At 37.8% G+C, this 20,118-nt stretch overlaps 5 protein-coding genes across 8 annotated transcripts; 3 read left to right on the top strand and 2 right to left on the bottom strand.

Annotated features, from left to right (window-relative positions):
• The first annotated feature begins 298 nt into the window (after positions 1-298).
• Positions 299-2,016, top strand: LOC111801130. 4 transcript variants are annotated; one of them, XR_002816087.1, is made up of 4 exons: positions 299-646; positions 728-880; positions 1,639-1,710; positions 1,882-2,016. XR_002816087.1 is itself a non-coding variant. In XM_023685117.1 (4 exons), exons 1-4 carry the CDS (start codon positions 635-637, stop codon positions 1,995-1,997), a joined length of 321 nt encoding a protein of 106 aa, XP_023540885.1. In that variant the 5' UTR covers positions 299-634; the 3' UTR covers positions 1,998-2,016. The 4 variants fall into 4 exon arrangements, 3 of the variants coding, with proteins under 3 accessions (XP_023540885.1, XP_023540884.1, XP_023540883.1); XM_023685117.1 differs by having other exon boundaries at positions 1,642-1,710; positions 1,911-2,016; XM_023685116.1 differs by having other exon boundaries at positions 1,642-1,710; positions 1,885-2,016.
• A 60-nt stretch (positions 2,017-2,076) lies between these two features.
• Positions 2,077-5,049, bottom strand: LOC111801129 (putative E3 ubiquitin-protein ligase XBAT31). The gene is made up of 8 exons (XM_023685114.1): positions 4,611-5,049; positions 4,485-4,544; positions 4,332-4,403; positions 4,138-4,259; positions 3,901-4,035; positions 3,716-3,823; positions 3,335-3,608; positions 2,077-2,725 (listed from the first exon to the last, which is right to left on the bottom strand). Exons 1-8 carry the CDS (start codon positions 4,791-4,793, stop codon positions 2,369-2,371), a joined length of 1,311 nt encoding a protein of 436 aa, XP_023540882.1. The 5' UTR covers positions 4,794-5,049; the 3' UTR covers positions 2,077-2,368.
• Positions 5,050-7,171: 2,122 nt separating this feature from the next.
• LOC111800406 (H/ACA ribonucleoprotein complex subunit 4-like) lies at positions 7,172-9,210 on the top strand. The gene has a single exon (XM_023684086.1). The coding sequence runs from the start codon at positions 7,255-7,257 to the stop codon at positions 9,001-9,003; it is 1,749 nt and encodes a 582-aa protein (XP_023539854.1). The 5' UTR covers positions 7,172-7,254; the 3' UTR covers positions 9,004-9,210.
• Positions 9,211-10,395: 1,185 nt separating this feature from the next.
• On the top strand, positions 10,396-11,782 carry LOC111800756 (dof zinc finger protein DOF2.4-like). The gene is made up of 2 exons (XM_023684590.1): positions 10,396-10,511; positions 10,606-11,782. Exons 1-2 carry the CDS (start codon positions 10,461-10,463, stop codon positions 11,572-11,574), a joined length of 1,020 nt encoding a protein of 339 aa, XP_023540358.1. The 5' UTR covers positions 10,396-10,460; the 3' UTR covers positions 11,575-11,782.
• A 4,750-nt stretch (positions 11,783-16,532) lies between these two features.
• On the bottom strand, positions 16,533-19,780 carry LOC111801138 (beta-glucuronosyltransferase GlcAT14C-like). The gene is made up of 4 exons (XM_023685125.1): positions 18,949-19,780; positions 18,445-18,520; positions 18,238-18,353; positions 16,533-17,315 (listed from the first exon to the last, which is right to left on the bottom strand). The coding sequence occupies exons 1-4, from the start codon at positions 19,469-19,471 to the stop codon at positions 16,783-16,785; spliced, it is 1,248 nt and encodes a 415-aa protein (XP_023540893.1). The 5' UTR covers positions 19,472-19,780; the 3' UTR covers positions 16,533-16,782.
• Positions 19,781-20,118: the final 338 nt, after the last annotated feature.

Raw genomic sequence — 20,118 nt, 5'->3', positions numbered from 1 at the left:
ACAGTTAGCCCAATAGTCTTAATAGGCAAATTTTAATTTAATAATAATAGTAACAATAATAGAATAGAAGGTATATTTTTAATTCAAAAGATAAAGTTTTTTTTTTTTTATATATAAAAAATGTTTTGTTAGTTAGAATTGAAATCTCCATGCCTTGTTGATAAACTGAAATTACCATACTGAACCGTTGGCTAGTAGCTGAAGAACAAAACAAGGGAGGGCATAATAGTCATTAGATCACCTTTAAATTGAATGGCAGTACGAAATTATTCTCTCACGTTCTTTCCCTCCACCAGCTCCCGTCTGTTTCATTGAAAGTAACTTCATTCCTTCACAGTTCAAATGAGCGTGATCTTGCAAGGCCAATGCCAATGGCGTCGTTTGAAAGCCATGTGATGCATATTGCAAGACCGATCGTACGTTTTTGTTCTCTATAATTTACGGTTTTCGCTCGTTTGTTCGTTCTTCATTCTGGTTCGTCGATTTCTTTCGCTTAATTATTGCTCTTCCTTCTCGATTTGATAATCGTATTGGCAATTGGATTGAACTCTTCGTCGAATGTATGAGACTCTGAATTGATCCCCTCCGCTTTTCTCCTGGCACATTATTCCACTCGCTGCTTTCAGATTCAAGCATGGTTCAACTGGTACCTCTCTCTCTCCCTCTCTCTGTATAAATTTTGAGTGCTTAATTTGCCCTAATTTTGCGGTTGATATTGTGAATGTAGGAAGATGGATGGCCGTTAGGCTTGCGGCTAATGAACGCCAGAGTTGGATTGGCGGGAAATCATCATTATCTCTCTGCTTTGTTTTCTTTCAATACTTTGCGAACTCATTCTCCTAGCTCCTTCACCGATTTTTCCTCAGATCTTGATACAGAGGTCTGTTTACTTCGATGTCTTTTTCTGTTTTTCTTTTGTCTGAGTGTATGTGTTTGCGTTAGAGAGGCTAGGAAATAGTTGGTATGGAAGAACATTATGCTTAATTTGTGCAGGTAAACACTGGAACAATGCTTGATTTTTGTAGAATTCATTCCCTTGGCACCTAACTTTCATGGAAACATTAACTACACTTTGGTAGAATTTGTATTACTCTGTATTCTAAAATTTATAACAATTTAGTTCTTCAAATTTTGTGACATTTTAATCATATCGTTAAATTTTTACCAGGTACTTTTTATTCATAACTAAACACATTTTGTTCTTAATCAATTTATCGATCTACTACATAAGAAATTTCATTGAATCTTATCAATATTTTTACAAACTAAGCTGTTATAAATTTTACCATATAGAAACTACTAAATTGTTATAAAAGTAAATGTAATGAATTTAAATCGTTACAAATTAAAGTTTAAAAACTAAATTACTATTTTTATGAAAGCTTAGTTATAGTTCAATGATTTGCATTGGATCGCCTCGCTGTTAAGACTATATTTCTTTGTCTTACTTCTCTGAAGGGATTGAACTGAAGTTACAGGGTAGCCTTTTCAAAATGTGTATTTATTTTATTTGGAGCTCAATTATGGCCATCTTATATAGTTTTAATGGAAATTACTAAGTTTCAACTCTAGATCCCAACGACTACTCGCCTATTCGTTCTGCTTCTCAAACAAACTCTTTGTTTTCCAATGATCAAGTAGCTCCAGTGTTGTTTGAACCGGTTGCCGAAGAGAGAACCAGAAGATCAGATGGAGAACTTGTTCAGGATGGTAACACTCTAGGGATTCCTCTACTATTTTCATGTTTATATTGCCAACTGTTTAAATGATTCTTTCTTTGATTCGTACAGTAACGTTTGAAAGCAACTTTTTCTTCATGAAAAAGTGATGCAAGTCAAAAGTTAAATTCTCATTTGTTTCATTCTACCATTTGATTTGTAGAAGATTTACTTATCATTATCATCATTCAGCGATCGTGTTTGGGTCAGACAAATCGAGGCATTCGTCTTGCTGCAACATTCAGTCTGTTTACTGCCAAGTTAGTGAACTACATTTGATTAAATCCATAAAATCTTAACTAGTTAGTAACCATGGCTAATCTTTTCGTATCTGTTAGTATATGATAGTAGAAAAAACTTCAAATAACCGTATAGATTTGCTATATTTGCTAGTTTAGCGGCTTGAGAAACTGTTGTAAATAACTGACAATGATAAAGGGGAAAAAATGATAATAATAGTCGGGGCAAACGAACCTTCTCATATGTTTGCCCACATCGCACAGCACGGCCCTTGCATACTTTAGATTTGTGGCCAGCCTCAGTACATCCAAATATAGATGCTCTATAGGCGAAGTAAAAATTATATACCCAGATGGTAGTACATCTGAGGTTGCCATATCAGCTGGATTATCCATCTGGTAAGGCCTTTTTTAAGACTTAACACATGTCCCTGAATTTTGTTCACTCAACTTCCCAAATAGGATAGATAAGCTCTTCAAGCTGCTGTTTTCTTCATTGAAATTTGACGTTGTCAACCCCTTCAGCTTCAAGGGGGAAATCTCTTGGTCTACCTTGTCATGACTCTTCACCTCAGCAACGAGAAGCTGGGTGATGCTGCCTCTGCAAAAGGGGCAAACAGGGGCTGTTGGACAAGCTGTAGTTGGATTAGGCTTCTTATGGCAGCATAAAGATAATGTGCAATGGGCGCACATTCTATGGCCACATGGTTGAGCCTCAATATTGCACATCTGTTCAAAGCATATGCTGCACAACTCTGTATCGCTAGCCTGTTCGTATGATAGAATCAACGAGTGATGTAAGAATGTTGCGGACATAGTTATGAGCTATAGTCTTGAGCAAATTAATTACAGAAATCGAAATATAAGCAACAGAGCAGTATCCCAAGAGGTAAAACTAGAACATTGAGAGGGAATATGTGAGATCCAACCTCGGTTGGTGAGGGGAACGAAGCATTTCTTATAAGGGCTGGAAACCTCTCCCTAACGGATGAGTTTTAAAATCTTGAGGGGAAATCCGGAAGGAAAAGTTGAAAGAGGACAATATCTGTCTGCTAGAGGTAAGTTTGGGCTATTACAATAGTATAAGAGCCAAGCATAGAGTAGTGTGCCAGCGTCCCCCCAAATGGGTGAATTGTGAGATTCCACGTCGATTTGAGAGGAGAATGAAGTACTCCTTATAAGGGTGTGGAAACTTCTCCCTAACGGATGCTTACAACCTTAAAGGGAAGCTCGAAAGGGAAAGTCTAAAGAGGACAATATCTATAGAAGTGAGTTTGGGCTGTTACAAAATCATTTTCAGATTCATTGCATTCATGTATTGACACCTAACTTGGAATTATTCAACAAAAAGCCCAAAATGAAGTGTGTTTGAATTACCTCAGATGCTAAATCATTGTCTAAATCAGAATCAATGTCCAAATCAGATTGGAAAGGACAAGGAGGTGTGACGAATGTTTCCTTAAATATGGCCTTCTCTCTCTCCATGTTTGCATCCATCAAGGCCTTTTCTAGCAAAACTTTTGCATCTGGATGTAGCTCAATGATTAACTTCAAAGGTGAAGGCCAGACGAGAGGTTCTGGTGATGAAGGGTTCAACAAAGCTGCACAAGCTTGATGCTTATGCTTTAAAGCAACCGTAAACGGTATCCTCCTGCAAATGAGAAAACTTCATTAGGAGTTCCATTGTTTGCTTCTAAATTGTGCCTGTTTTAAGCAAAGCATGGGGATAACTCTAGTTTTCTTTTTTTTTCAGCTTACCCATATGAGTCGAACTGAAATCTATCAGCTCCCCAAGCAAGCAATTCTCGAACACATTCCAAGGAGCCACCACGAGCAGCTAAATGGAGTGGCGAACTACCTGGACAACTGCATAACATATTCACAACAAACCATCATTCTCTGGATATACTCATAATGAAAGAATGAGAGATCATTCCTCATACCTGCAAGTGGAAACACAGACAAGAGCACCATTGCTAAGAAGGATACGGACACACTCAGGTTGGCTCTGCCTGGCGGATAAATGCAACGGAGTTGAGCCATCCCCATCCCTAATGTTCACAAATCTTGCAAACCCCCTAGCCATTTCCATTCAATTCAAATTCAAAACTCATCATATTAAGCCAATACTCGAAGGTAAATGCTTGAAGAAGAAGAAGAAGAAGAGTAAATTGACTAACCAAGAGTCGGATACAGGGGTGGTATGCGCAGCAGAGAGAATCGCTTGCAGGCAATCAGAATGCCCATAGTAAGCTGCATAATGCAAGCAGGTTCTTCGATGTGTAGAATCAAACATCAATATCTATGGATGTCAAACAAACACCGGTAAGCAAAATTGCATCAAAATTAGATACAAACATCTGAAAAAACGCACATTAGCTCCTGCTTCGATCAGCCTCTGAACACAAGCTATCTTCCCGCTCATCGCAGCCAGCATCAGAGGAGTCTAAACCAACCAAAACAAGGATCAGTTCAATCGAACTGCCAAAGAGCTGAACACACACATTTGATCAAACGAAACAAAAACCTGATTATGCCGATTCAGAACATCCGGATTCACATTCCAGTCCAAGAGCATCGAAAGAATCTACATCAACAAATACTCAATGAATAAAAATGAAGGAAAATCTCTTGAACTTCAACTCAAACTCACATCGGTCTGTCCATTGGCAGCCGCTACATGTAGAGCAGATAGTCCTTGATGTTTGGTTGTTTGGTGTAAGATGGAGGAATCAATCTCCATCAAGGCTCGAACAACTTCCACATCTCCGTTCTGCAGAGCTCTGAAGAAGACTCCAGTTCCATGCCGGTCTGCGCAGCTCAGTCCCTGGCCCATTCCCCCCTCACTCTGCAACCTCCAGTTAAATAAATGGCCTCCTAGAACATGGAGAGGAGCTCGAGACGAAGCTCACTCACCAGGCTTCAATGGCGGACGTACAAGGAGATGGAGATGAGTGGGGGAATTGCAGGCGTGGATGAGAAGGAAGAGAGCATGTGATAGTGAATGAATGAATGAATGAACGAATTGAATTGAATTGAAATGGCCTCGTAATTTGAACCTGCCCGCCATAGAAGCGGGCAACTTCGTCGTGTGGGCTTTAAGAAGATACTTTTTCTTTTTCTTTTCTCTGGATTTTGGCGTCATTGTCGGATATTTTGGGCATTTCCTATTATTTTATATTATCTCCTCATCCCCATGCACCATATTATTTTTTGCTGTCACTTTCAGAATTTCAATCAATTATTATTATTATTTTTAACCAATCAACTTTTGCACTCGGGCTTTTTTTCTTTTCTTATTTGAGATATTTTTTTTAAAAAATCAACTATTAAATTATAGATTTTGTAAAAATTAATTAATATTTAATTTATATAATTTAATAAACCTCCTTCGTGTCCTATAATTAATTCAATTTAAAACTTTATTCAAACCCATATAAACAAAATTAATAATGAAATCTAATCTATAATTTTTTTTAAAAAAAATTTAACTTTAAAAAAAATGAAAATTCATTTATAGTCCAAATAAATAGTTACGTATGCAGCTGTACAAAATATAAATGAGTACAACCATCAATTTAAAATAATACAAAGGGTGTCAGAAAATATTGTATGTGCAGAGAATTATTCTGGGTCACTCATACATGAATAATATAGTATCCAAGGATCTTAAAGTAAAATACTCGATTTTTATTTTACTTTAGTGAAGTGTGCAGTAACTTTGAGTTTTAAACTTTCAACCAATCAAATCCTGAATTTAAATGTTTCTGCGAAATTAATGTACTTAAATTAGGAAATAAAGTTTCAATAAAATGAAAATTAAGTCACATAAATGCTAACCATAACTATAAAATAAATTGGTCGTAAAGAGAAATATTCATGGTACGTAGCATCCTAGATCCACCGCTAACAGATATTGTATTCTTTAGGTTTTCCCTTTCGGGCTTCCCCTCAAGGGGGACTTTCCCTTTCGGGTTTCCCCTCAAGACTTTTAAAACGCGTTTGCTAGGAGAAGGTTTCCACACCTTTATAAATGGTGGTTTGTTCTCCTCCCCAACCAATGTGGGACATCACAATCCACGCCCCTTCGGGGCCCAACTTCCTCACTAACCCTCTTTCCTTTCTCCAATCGATGTGGAACCGCCCCCAAATCTACCCCCCTTTGGGACCTAGCGTCCTTATTGGCACCCCGCCTCGTGTCTACCCTCCCCTTCGGGGAACAGCGAGAAGGTTGACACATTGTCCGGTGCCTGACTCTGATACCATTTGTAACGCCTCAGATCCACCGCTAGCAGATATTGTCCTATTTGGGCTTTCCCTTTCGGGCTTCCCCTCAAGGCTTTAAAACGCGTCTGGTAGGGGAAGGTTTCTACACCCTTATAAATGGTAGTTTGTTCTCCTCCCCAACCTATGTAGGACATCACAGTATCAAACATCTTTAATGAATTTTAAAAAATAATATTATGCATAACCATCGTAGAGTTTCGTCGTTCCTATAAGTTGTCTTAAGAGTCATGTCGTTCTTATCTCAATTTAGCTATGTCAAAAGAATTATCAAAGGTGTAGTCACAGTGGCTACGGTATCGAGCAAATAAGTTATAAATCTCGAAGGTATAATCACGATGAATATCCAAGAAATTGTGACCTTAAAGGTGTAGGGTCATAATAAAGATCGGTGATAAAGCTAGCTACTTGATTAGATTTAATCGTCACGATTATAAATTATAATAAATACAACTCTTAATTAATTAATTTTCGTAAAATTCATTTTCCACCGATTTTTCTTTTTTTTTTTTTCAAAAAGGAAATTTGAAACGTGCTTTTAATTATAATGATGCCTTTGTTTTATTGGACAGAAAACTGTTGTACGTAAGACCAATTTCCCCCATTTTAGCCATCATCCTCGTTCCCATCTTTCCCTTTTCAGAAGCTACTTCATTCATTGGTCAATTTCTTACGGCTGTACAGTAAAAAGTAACGCACGGCCGCACCGTATAGATTCTCCAATTATTAGCCGGCTTTCCCTTGGGCCCAGGCCCATGTGAGCCCAACGAGCCTTAGCCCATATACCAACTGCATAACTGGGCCTCATTGTTTGTTAGTCGAACCCAATAAAACTAAACTGCAGGCCCAATACAGAGAAGAGGCCCAATAAGCCCATACAGATCACCATCAGCGTCGAAAATCACTGGCTGTCTTATATGTTCGTGTCCTCTAAAACCCTAGAAAAACCATTTCCTCACTTCGTTGGAGTCTGCAGTCTCGCAGCTTACTGTTAAGGTTTCTGAAGTTCAGCCATGTCGGATGTTGAGATTTCTCGTTCGGAGAAGAAGAAGAAGAAGCATCGGAGCAAGGATGAAGAAGTTTCACCAGTGGTAGGTTCCGACGAGCAGCCGCTCAAGGATGTTGCCGACTTTTTGATCAAGCCGCAAAGTTTTACTCCTCCGGTGGATACATCTCAATGGCCTATTCTTCTGAAGAACTACGACCGTCTCAATGTACGTACTGGACACTACACTCCTTTACCGTCTGGTTTCTCTCCTCTGAAGCGGCCTCTGATTGACTACATCAGGTATGGTATTCTCAACCTTGATAAACCGGCGAATCCTTCGTCGCACGAGGTTGTGGCTTGGATTAAACGGATTCTTCGGGTTGATAAAACGGGTCATAGTGGTACACTGGATCCCAAGGTTACTGGTAATTTGATTGTGTGCATTGATCGAGCCACGCGTCTCGTGAAGTCGCAACAGGGTGCTGGTAAGGAGTACGTGTGTGTTGCTCGTTTGCATTCTGCTGTGCCCGATGTTGCTAAGGTGGCTCGGGCTCTGGAGACGCTCACTGGAGCTGTGTTTCAGAGGCCGCCTTTGATATCGGCTGTGAAAAGACAGCTTAGGATTAGGACTATATATGAGAGTAAGCTTCTTGAATATGATGCTGATAAACATTTGGTTGTGTTTTGGATTTCTTGTGAGGCTGGAACTTACGTTAGAACGTTGTGTGTGCATTTGGGTCTCATTCTTGGTGTTGGAGGGCATATGCAAGAACTTAGGAGGGTGCGGTCTGGGATCTTGGGTGAGAAGGATAACATGGTTACAATGCATGATGTTATGGATGCTCAATGGGTTTATGATAATTTCAAGGATGAGAGTTATCTGAGGAGGGTAATTATGCCTCTTGAGGTGGTTTTGACAAGCTATAAAAGATTGGTTGTCAAGGATTCTGCTGTTAATGCTATTTGTTATGGTGCTAAGTTAATGATTCCAGGGCTGTTGAGATTTGAGAATGATATTGAAGTTGGGGAAGAAGTTGTACTTATGACCACCAAGGGTGAAGCCATTGCTCTTGGTATTGCAGAGATGACCACTTCTGTGATGGCAACTTGTGATCATGGCATTGTTGCAAAGATCAAAAGGGTTGTGATGGATCGTGATACATACCCAAGGAAATGGGGATTGGGTCCAAGGGCATCAATGAAGAAAAAGCTTATTGGAGAAGGGAAGTTGGATAAGCATGGAAAACCAAATGAGAACACTCCTCAAGAGTGGCTAAGGAATTTGGTTTTGCCTACTGGTGGGGATTCATTGGTTGCAAGCGTTTTCGCTTCCGATACCGCCACTCCAAAGCAGAGCGTTGCAGCTGATGAGGAAAAAGATGGTTTAGGGCGGAAGCGGAAACACGATGAGGAAGCAGAAGCTGCAGCTCCTGCTAAGAAACTGAAAGGTGAAAAGGTCGAGGAAGCTGAAGAAGTCGAAGAATCCGGGAAGAAAGAGAAGAAAAAGAAGAAGAAAGATAAAGAGAAGGGAGGCATAGAAGCTTCAGATGATGAAAAGGCTGAGAAATCAGAGAAGAAAAAGAAGAAGAAAGAGAAGGATGCAAAAGAAGAAGCGGGTACTCCGGAGACAGAGAAGTCGGAGAAGAAGAAGAAGAAGAAAGACAAGGAGTCTGGAAATGATACTCAAAATGGGGAAGCAGATGACGATGTTGATGGGGGGAGTGAGAAGAAAAAGAAGAAGAAAAAGAAGAACAAAGAAGAAGCAGACGAATAAGAAAGATTGTAGTTTTAGTTTCTAGATTGTAAGGCCATCATCTATTTCAGTTTCTAGATTTTGCAACATCTTTTCTATGCATTTTCTGTAGAATTTTTGCTTAAACACAAAATGGTATGGTAGGCTGTTCGATTGTTCTTACCAAAACTTCCTTGCTCTGCTGCTATTCCCTTCTGGATTTGATATCTATCTTTCCATCTCTTGCAAGCCCCTAATGATGCTCGATTATCAAGAACAACCCCCGATGGCTGGAAGCAGGAAATTGGCTAACATCTATGAACACATTGGGCCTGAGAGTGATCCATTGGGCTTTTATTTTGGGCCTGAGAGGTATCCAATGGACTTTCATTTTGGGCCTAAGAGTGATCCAATGTGCTTTTAAACGCTATTGCATTATCATGAATTAATGTACGTGTATCATGAATGTAGCTGAGCTTCCAACAAATATTAGTCTAAATTGACTTCTTGGGTCATTTTCTTTTTAAAGTCAACTCAACCATTGACTTATTTTTGGTGTTTAAATGTATGGAAGTCGAACATTTATGAGCACCTATATACTCCATGTACGCGCTTTCATTCAATTAGAACAATCGTAGTCTCGTTTCTTTTATTTTTTAAATTGGTAAAATTTAAAAAATTTCGCTACTAATTTTTTTAAAAGGTAACATTGAATTGGCACATCAAAGTCCAAACTCCTTTTCATGGCCTTCAACAAGCAAGCAGACAATTTTTCTTACGAAAATTTGCTTCAATTTTTACCCTTTTCTTCTTCATTAAACTTTTGCCTTTCCATAAATACGGCGTCGTTTCTTAGATACCAACCCCATTTCCCCCAACCATCACAGTCTTATAGGACCCCACTTATATTCCAATGCAAAAAAATACATAAAAGAAGACTGTCCTTCACCACAAAAGCCCCAATCCAACCTCTTTTAATTATGATCTTAAAAAAAAACATTAAAAAAAACAAAAAACAAAAAATTGAAAGTTCGAAAAGAACAAGACTCCTCTACACACCACCATTAAACACACGATCGTATACAGCCCAGAACCCAGAACACCACCATTAAACACACGATCGTATACAGCCCAGAACCCAGAACAGTCTCTAAACTAACGTTAAGTCGGTCAATACCGACACCAATTTTTAAAATAAATTTTACCCAAAAATTAAAAGAAAAAAAAAATATGTTTCTTAAGCAAATAGTGATGAGAGAGAAAAAGAAAAGGATCAAAAGAAGCTTATGGACTAAGAAACATCATCTCTAATGCCCNAAAAAAAAAAAAAAAAAAAAAAAAAAAAAAAAAAAAAAAAAAAAAAAAAAAAAAAAAAAAGTTAATCCCTTTATTTTTGCTGCTCTCTCTCCTCCTATTTGATGTGATTCTCCACTATTTATCTCTCCCAAACAAAACCCCATCAACCTTTACAAAAGAGAAAGAAAACCCAGAAAAACGCCATGAATTTTTCATCCATTCCTCCTTATCTTCATCCTTCTAATTGGCAACAGGTAACCCTTTTCTTTCTTTTTTTCAAATATTAAAATCAAACATTAATATTCTTCACATATTTGATTTCATTCCCTTACTCTTTTCTTTGCTCAGCAAGTTTCCCATCAACTTGGAACTACTACTACTACTACTACTACCTCTGCACCCACTTCTCAGCTTCCTCCTCCTCCTCCGCCCCCACCACCTCATGGCGGTTCCATCCGGCCCGGTTCCATGGCAGAGCGAGCTCGATTGGCTAATGTTCCCATGCCTGATGCTACATTGAAGTGCCCAAGATGTGAATCAACCAACACTAAGTTTTGTTACTTCAACAATTATAGCCTAACTCAGCCTCGCCACTTTTGCAAGACTTGCCGACGGTACTGGACGAGAGGTGGCGCTCTGAGGAACGTCCCGGTCGGGGGCGGTTGTCGGAGGAATAAAAGAAGTAAAGGGAGAAATTCTAAATCGCCGCCGGTTAGTTCTGACCGGCAACAACAAACTAGCGGTTCAGCTAATTCCTCATCAAGTGCAATAGCTTCCAATAATAATAGTGGACTTTCCCCACAGATCCCACCACACCGCTTCATGGCTCCTCTCCACCACCACCACCACCACCAACAACTCACTGACTTCGACATCGGAGGGTTCAACTACGGCGGCGGCGGTGTACTGTCAGCTCCTGCCACCGCCACCGGTGACCTGAGTTTCCAATTGGGTAACACTAATTTAGCTGGAGGAACAAGTATAGGATCTCTCTTGGGATTTGACCAACAATGGCGGCTCCAACAACAAGCTCCTCAATTTCCCTTCTTGTCGAGCCTCGACCCTTTCGACGGCGGTAGTAGCGGCGGCGGCGGCGGCGGCGATGGGTCGGGGTGGCAAATGAGGCCAAAATTACCCTCAGGATCAAGGAATTTAACCCAAATGGGAAATTCAGTGAAAATGGAAGGAACCCCAAATCATGAAGCTAACATTGGAAGGCAATTTGTTGGGAATGAACAATATTGGAGCGGTGGATCAATGGCGTGGTCGGATCTTTCTGGCTTCAGTTCTTCATCTTCAGCAAGAAACCCTTTATAGAAATGTTGTTTAGTTCTTCATGTGTGCCATGATCATCAGCCAAAACCCTAGAACAATATGGTGCTTCTTTTTTTTCTTTTAAAAATCATATCTTTTTTGGGTTTTTTTTTTTTTTCCTATTTTGTTTAGTTTTAGTAGTTAGGATTGAAGTTGGGGATGAGAAATGATATCATTTTATTACCATATGGATAGATTATGTTTGTTTGTTCCTTAATCTTTGATATCAATATCTCAAAATGCATGCTTTCCATCAGCACACGATGATAACCACGACTTGTTTTCTCTACTCATCGTCTTATAATCGTTAGATTCAAGGATGCTGTGGTATCTGGCATTGGTTGAAAAGAAGAACGAACCACCCTTTATATAAGAGTGTGGAAACCTTCCCCTGCTAGGACAATATCTGCTAGTGGTGGTCTTGGGCCATTACATATACCTACATAAATATTTTATAAAATGACAACATGAACACCGAAACATGTTCTTCGTTTTATTTCATATGTGGGATTATGTGAGATCTCACGTCAGTTAGAGAAGGGAACTAAACATTCTTTATAAAAATATGGAAACTTCTCCCTAACATACGAGTTTTAAACCTGTCAACAATCGGAAGTAAAAGCCATTTTGAAAGCTTTTATTCGTTTAAAACATTCCATAAAGGCTCTATGGTTTATCTTCATTCTAGACAAAGGGTTTGTAGTAAAACAAAGGGAAGTCTTTTTTATTTTTTAGGGCACTTTTCATTTCTCTCGTCATTTTTCAACCTATTTCCGAACTTATTTTCTTAATCTTTTTCGTACATCGAAGAAAGTCGTTATGTGAATCAGAATGACGTTTTTCAATTAGGGTTTCGGCCTAAACGACGAACAAACACTCGAACATGAGAGCAAGGGATCATCCAAAGAATAGACGAGCTCCGATGAGAGAGGCAAGAACCATACTTTTAGAGACCTAACCTAACTCCCGATCCGAACTTTATGAAGAGAGATGAACATTAGTTATCCCTAAGAGGGAAAGCATTTAGTTAAAGCAATCTCCAAACTTCACTTAGAGTTGAGTGAACACAAAGGTAAAAAGTACAAAAAAAAACGGTGCGTTTTAGTCATGGGTTAGTACTTGCTATTACAACAACCAAAATTAGAGAGCATGACTTAGAGCTCCATACCTATGTTGCTTGTTTTAGTGATTACTTCTAACTTAGCAAATTTTAATTCTAGAACGAGTTGGTGAACATAACCTTAACTTTGACAAACTTCGTCTGAGTTTGTTCATTATTATCTGGATTATGATCGATTAAAGAAATCTCGATCCATCTTAGTATCAAATTTACGAGTTCAAATTTATCAAATTTAGGCTTAGACTTAGCATGATTCGCGTGTTCGTTCATTAGGGTTTGCTCCATTCATGTATATAAATGTTATTAATTTGGTTCTCGAGATTGTCAGTATTGACTAAAAAGTCGGCCCGCTTACACCCGCCATCATTATGACATAAGATTTTTGGAATTAAAAAAAAAAAAGAATTTATAAATATAATTCTCAAATTTGGTAGTCATTGTCCCAATAATTTGGCCTGCATCAATTCCAATGAAACGGTGTGTATTAATTGGCTTAGTGCAACCCAAATGATTAGCAACTCTAACTAAAGTACATTTTTAATTTTTTAAAATTAAATTTATCAATATTTTTTTTTATTCTATACGAAATAATTATCAATTATACACATAGAAAATAGGAATAAATCAGAAATAAATAAGAAAATGAATTTTTTTTTTATTCTTAAAAAAAATAATTAGGAATTTAGTCATCAAAATGAAACCCCACGCGCTCTCCGCTAAAGTGTGAGTGAGAAAAGAGAATTACACGCGCTTGAGAGGTGTAGTTAGATCACGCATCACAAGACGACAAATCTCTGTTTTGTCAGTATTCCAGTGGGCCCAGTTTTATCTCCCATGTTTGAATTGCACGCACTTTTCGACTGCGTGAAATTGCACATTTTTACAGAAACTTACAAAAATGGCCCCCCGTATTTTTCTCCACATCCTAATTTCCTCAATTATTACATAAAATTCCCTAAACTCTCTCAAATTACACAAAGTACACAGTACCACTCCCCCGCACGGACCCCGTCTCAACATTCCATCTTTTTATTTCCATTTCCTTTTTATTTATTTATTTATAATTTTTTTTTAAAAATAATAATAAATAGTACAAATTTTATTAATTTTTGTGGGAATAAATAATAATAACTATTTTTTATTTTTTTAATTTTTTTTTTAATTTTTGTGCATTACTTAAAAAAAGGTAGTAGTCAAAAGCCAGCATTGAGTTTAAAGCTGAATCTAAGCTGCTTTCTTTTTTAGTTTTTACTGTTCTTTCTTTTATTATTAATTTTTCAAAAAAATTATATTGTTTATTTTTATTAATTAAATTAATTTATTTTTCACATGCAAATTATATCTTGAACTAAATTAATATTTAAGTGAAAATAAATTTTTTGAATATTTAACTTTTTAGCCTATAATTTATACGAAATTTTCGATGTGGCCATGCAAAAAGTTGAAAATATCTTTTATTTTTAGATGTATATATTATTTATTTATTTATTTAACAATTTTTTTTTAAGTAAATTAATTTTTAAGCGAGAATGAAAATTTTGAATATTTAACTTTTTCGGCCTATAATTTATACAAAATGTTGGATGTAGCCATGCAAAAAGCTGAAAATATCTTTTATTTTTAGGTGTCGTATTATAAATATAATATAAATATATATATTTATTTATTTATTTTAAAATAAATGAAGGAAAAAAGAGGAATCTTGGAGGGGTGTTTGGATTTAGCTTTTGCAACAATCGAGGGTTCTTACTAACAACGAATAAAGCTCTCTCATTCAACCAACACACTCTGGAAAACTAACTTTATTTTTTTTATTTTAATTTTAATTTTTTTCCTCTTTTTTTTCAATAGTTTTACGAGAAAATCTCGTGGTTGGTCGGTTGGTAGAGGAGACGAAATTAATTAAAATTAAAAAACGAACATCTCATAATTATATCCTCGAAACAAACCTTGATTTAGTGAGTGTCCAAAGCAAGGAAAAGTATCGGAGAAATGGCTCGGAATTCTAAGCAAAATCTTAACGTTACCTTACCCACACTTTGATCTATGTTCGTGTCATATTTCTTTCTCTAAAGGAGTGATTGGGGAGCGGGTTTGATATCTCGAGTTTGGAAATGTTACGCTCGAGATTTAGTTTCTAGAAGCTTACAAGGTTTGGATTTCTTTGAAGAGGATGATGGGTTTAGGGTATAGCTTGAGTACTGTTAAATTCAAAATTGACTGGTCAGTGTAAGCTTATCCATCTGGGTATGTATTCTTCAAAGAAGAATGTATTTACTTACAGATTATGGCTTTCGTATTTAGTGGGTCTCCAACATGCTCTCGATAATCTACGTTGATTACCAGTAACAAATGGAATTGGGAATTCAGGTGAACTTATCCATATGGGTATGCATTCTTCAAAGAGGAATGTATTTACTTACCGATTATGGCTTTCGTATTTAGTGGGTCTCCAACATGCTCTCGATAATCTACGTTGATTACCCGTAACAAATGGAATCGGAAATTCTGGGTTTGTTCACGAAATAAAAAATTTAGGGTTCTCGAGAAAAAGAATCGAACGAGCCATTTAAACCCTAATAAAGGTATAGGCATATTCTCTCTCTACAAAATCTTGGAATTAAGAGAGAGAAGAATGAAGGATTTATGCTCAAGTTCTCACGTTCTCCCACATGAATTCAATCATGCAACCATGGCCCATACACATTTGAGATTCCCAATTAAACATCACATTCACCAAATTTTGCATTTTGGTCCTTTTCGACCTTTCCACGTTCGTCTATCTAACCCTAAAAAATATTGATTATACTCGATCTCGTCTCTTTCTTCGGTTAAGTATGTTAAACTCGTAAATTAGAAGTAGAAATAAGTCTGTGTTCGTTAAAATAGAAAGTAGAATAATAAGATTAAAAGCGAAGAGACGTTTTTTTACGGGTTTTATTTTAAGCTTAAGATTCGAGATTCAAATCTCGATCGGACATAAAAATATATATAAATAAAAAGAAAAAGAAATTGATGGGAATTTTGAAATGGGTTTGTCAAAAAAGAATCATGTTTGTAAGGGCCTACTTTTCAATAGTTCCTTCCTTCACACATCAACTTTGTCCATCTCTTTGGATTCCTTTGCAAAATATATATATGAATCAACATTTTCATTCAAACTAAACCTTTTGGGTCAATCTTTTTAAACCAAAGATTCAAAAGTTTTCTCTTATTTCATCGTATTTTGATCATAATCAACATATTGAATGGTCGTGATTGTAACAGCCCAAATTCACTGTTAGTAGATATTGTCCGTCTTAGCCCGTTACGTATCGCCGTCAGACTCACAGTTGTAAAACGCATGTATTAAGGAGATGAATCCTTCGATCCCTTATGAAAAATGTTTCGTTCTCTTTTCCAACTGATGTGGGATCTCACAATAATAGTTATGAAGTTAGATTCTTACCAGTTTTTTTTTTTTTTTTTTTTTTTTTTCGTTTTCGAGAACAATCTAGATTTTGATGATCGAGATTCTGACAACCATGATTGAAAATACAACAATCCTTCGAGAGCCCTTGTGTGCAGCTAAGTCCTCTGACGAATCTCTCAATTGCTTGCATGCTCAAATCGAACGTAGTGAGAGTGAAAGACTCGTTACCCAAATCGTTAAGCGACCATTCTATTCCACACATATTTGTTGATGTGGATTATCAAAACTAAGAATTTTGACTCGGTGGGAGATTCAATTATTGTTAAAAAAAAAATAATAATAATAAAAAATAGGAAAAATATTATTTTAGGTAATATGGATGCTTACGTGGAGCATTTAAAAAAAAAAGAGGAAAGAAAAGGAAAGAATATTAAAATTTCTTTTTGGATTATAATTGGCAGACGACAAGACCAAAAGCAAAGACATTTCTTCAATGAATCGTAGAACGACAACAAATGGAACGGTCGAACGACAATTAAAGCCATGACAGCGACTTCAACATTCAAAGCCCAAGTACGTTAGTTGGGCCCAACTTACAAGACCTTTGGGCCTAGCCCAAATAATATTTTATATTTAACATCAAATAACTGTACAGAGGAAAATTGATAGGTTTGGCAGATTATCTACATTGTCTGGGTCTGAAGTTTTCATGATCAAGAAGCTTCATCAGAAGCTTTTCCACCCTCTTCGAGCTGCTGGTTGGTTTAACATCATGGGGACTGCCATAGGCCACACAAGGACCCTTCTCCGAGATCGAGTTCGAGTTCGAGTTGGGGTTCCTCACGCACCAGGCACCCAGTGTGAACTGCCCCTTGGCCCTCTTTAAAAGTTCCTCGTCAATTCTGTGAAGTACTGAACTATTCTCAGCAAAGCTTCGTGCAAAAGGGAGACCACTTTGGACCATGTCGATGAAATGCTCGGACGTTAGATTAATCGGGTGTTGGTTCGGAGGATTGTCCCATTTCGTATAATGCAAGTCTTGGTTCACCGTAGTGTTTTGGAAGTCTTTGTGGTTGCAAATGATAGTGTGAAAGTAACCCTCCGAGGAAGACAAGAAATTGGTGTAGTACATGAGGAGAGTGCGAGGGAGATTGTCCCATCCCCATATGCAAAATTCCAGAAATGGCTTCGTGAGAACCACCCATGAAGATCCTGCCCAGAGTATATTAGTTTGGGTTAGGAATCACGAACCTCCACACTGATATGATATTGTCTACTGTGAGCATAAGTTCTCGTGGAAGACTTCATATCAATAGAGATGTATTCTTTACTTGTAGATCCATGATCAACCTCTTAATTAGTCGATATAGGATTCCTCTCCCAACAATTCTCAACAATCCTCCCCTCGAACAGATTACACCATAGAGCCTCCCCTATGGCCTATGGTGCCCTTGAACAGCTTCCCCTTAATCGAGGCTCAACTCCTTCTCTAGAGCCCTCGAACAAAGTACAACCTTTGTTCGACAGTTGAGTCACTTTTCACTACACCTTAGAGGCTAGCAACTTCTTTGTTCGACACTTGAGAATTCGATTAGTATTGCTAAGTTAAGAGCATGACTCTAATACCATGTTGATATTGTCCACTTGCTTCCGGTTTCCCCAAAAGGCCTCATACCAATAGAAATGTATTCCTTGCCCATGATCAACCACTTCCCCTTAGTTAGCCGATATGGGACAGCTCCTTCTTAATCGAGGCTCGACTCCTTCTCTGGAGCCCTCGAACAAAGTACAACCTTTGTTCGACAGTTGAGTCACCTTAGTCAGTCACCTTTATTCCTTATCCATGATCAACCCCTTAGTTAGCCGACGTGGGACTCCTCTCCCAACAATTCTCAACATACTTTGAAAAATATCAAACTATTCGTGTGGATCAATCAAATGTTCAACCTTCTAAATTTTATGTCACCCAATGAAAACCAGAAATCTGCTAATGTCTAGAATTCTCCATCTCATTGACTCGAGTCTAGCACGGTTAATATCTCATCGAACACTATTATGATTGAAATGTCAGGAATAGCAAATCAACCAAATGGTGGATGAAAAATGTTATATAGGATTATAGGAACAGCCTTACCTGTAAATAGCTTGAACGACGACGGTATCGACCTTCGCTCTTTTGCCCAAAAAACTCCAGATTTCTTTGCATGATATAAGCCAGGATCTATCATTATAGTCTTTGCTCCCATGTCCCTAGATCAGTCATGAAACAATTTAGATAATAATGTTCATATCCAAAGGGATATTTGTGAAAATAGCGATGCAATGCGACGAGTGGGCTTACTCTTTCCAACCAAGATTACTCGAGTGCTCAACGAAGTTCAAATCCCTTGGCAAGAAGGAGAATACATGCAAAAGATCTGGAACACAAACATATAAACAGTTGAATGAATCACATCTGGAAATTCAATTCTTCCTCCTAAAGATCAGAGATGACAGAAAAACAAGGATTTATGAGTTCTTGCAACATGATTTTACAAATCTGCAGCCAGAACAGAACAGTTCAGTTGAACTTTCTTCTAACTTTTGGGAAGGTAATGCAACTAGCGAGCAAGATCATAACATGTATCCTAAAATCTAGAAACTGAATGATATATGAGTTTTTGAAAATATAGCCACAGATAATCAAGAATCAAGTCAGCAACAGTTTAAACAGATCGGAGCTGATAGAAGATCATATGATACCAAGAGAAATTTCTCTAATTCAAGTGAGGTACATATCTAAAGCAACAAGATCTCAACTAGATTATGAATTGAACACCAAGAACTCATGAGCTAAAGAAACTACCGTCTTGCGAGACTAGAGGATAATCAGAGGCGCTGAGATTAATGAACCAATCCCAATCTTTAGCGCGATTCAGCAATATCGCAATCGCCTGAAGCGTAGAAGCAATCATAGTTGGACCTTTATCAGTGATCAAATTGGCCTTTCCCACAACCATCACATTCCTGAACTCTCTCAATACGCTCTCCGACTTCACGTATTTCGCTAGTTCGAGTCTCTCGGAATCCGAAGCTTCCAGATCAAGATGTAGCAGACAGTAGTTCCTGGGATGATATGCCGCCTGAAGAAGCCGCCTCATCGATCCGCCATCTCCTTTCGTTCCTGATATCAAATACGCAAATCTCGGCAATGGCGGAAGCCCTAACTCCAGCCTTTCATTGTCATTGGAGTCTAGTACGAATCTCGTTGCGCCATGGGAAGAAGATTTAGGGTACACGGAAGTAACAATCAGAAAGAGCAAGAAAAATACAGCCAATGGCATCAGCCATTTCCGATCTGGATAATACGGATTGTGATTCTTCTTCATTTGAACTTCCTAATATCAATTTGGAATGCGATATCTGAAGACGAACTGATGCAAATTGGTTGCCCGGAGCTTAAACCCTAAACCTCGATCTGAAGTTGCAACTCAGAGGAAGCTGAATCGAATTGTTGAACTTGAACCCTAAGTAGATGAAAATTGCTACGGTTTTTTATGGCTTTACGGATGAATTTGAAGATTTTGATGCTTGAGAAAAAGGTCGGAAGGTGAAAGTGTTCTGTCGGCGGCGATGGTCAGTGGCAGAATCCGTTGATGTAAAATAAAATTGAAGAGGGAAAAACATTACCTTCGAAAGAAATTTAAAATGTCCGTCACACAATATTGTACTTCATTCGAGCATTTAATTTCCATGTAAAAAATATGTTGACTTTATTAATTTTATGAAAAATTTTGATAAAATAACTTTGACTTTGACTTTCAATTTTGGTGTTGAAAAGATCGGTTTAAGTTTAGGTTTAACACTGTTATAAATAATGTTTTGTTCTCCACTCCAACCCAATCAACCCCTTGAGAGCTTAACGTCCTCGCTCGTACATCGCGTCTCCAATTGATGTGGAATCTTACAATCTTCCTCTAGGGCTCACGTCCTCGTTAGCACAGTTCGACCCAATCAACCCCTTGAGAACTTAACG

This window comes from Cucurbita pepo, chromosome LG08 (genome assembly GCF_002806865.2).
Source record: "Cucurbita pepo subsp. pepo cultivar mu-cu-16 chromosome LG08, ASM280686v2, whole genome shotgun sequence".
In the NCBI taxonomy this organism is placed as follows: Eukaryota; Viridiplantae; Streptophyta; class Magnoliopsida; order Cucurbitales; family Cucurbitaceae; genus Cucurbita; species Cucurbita pepo.
This window is presented reverse-complemented; position numbering and strand designations above follow the sequence as displayed.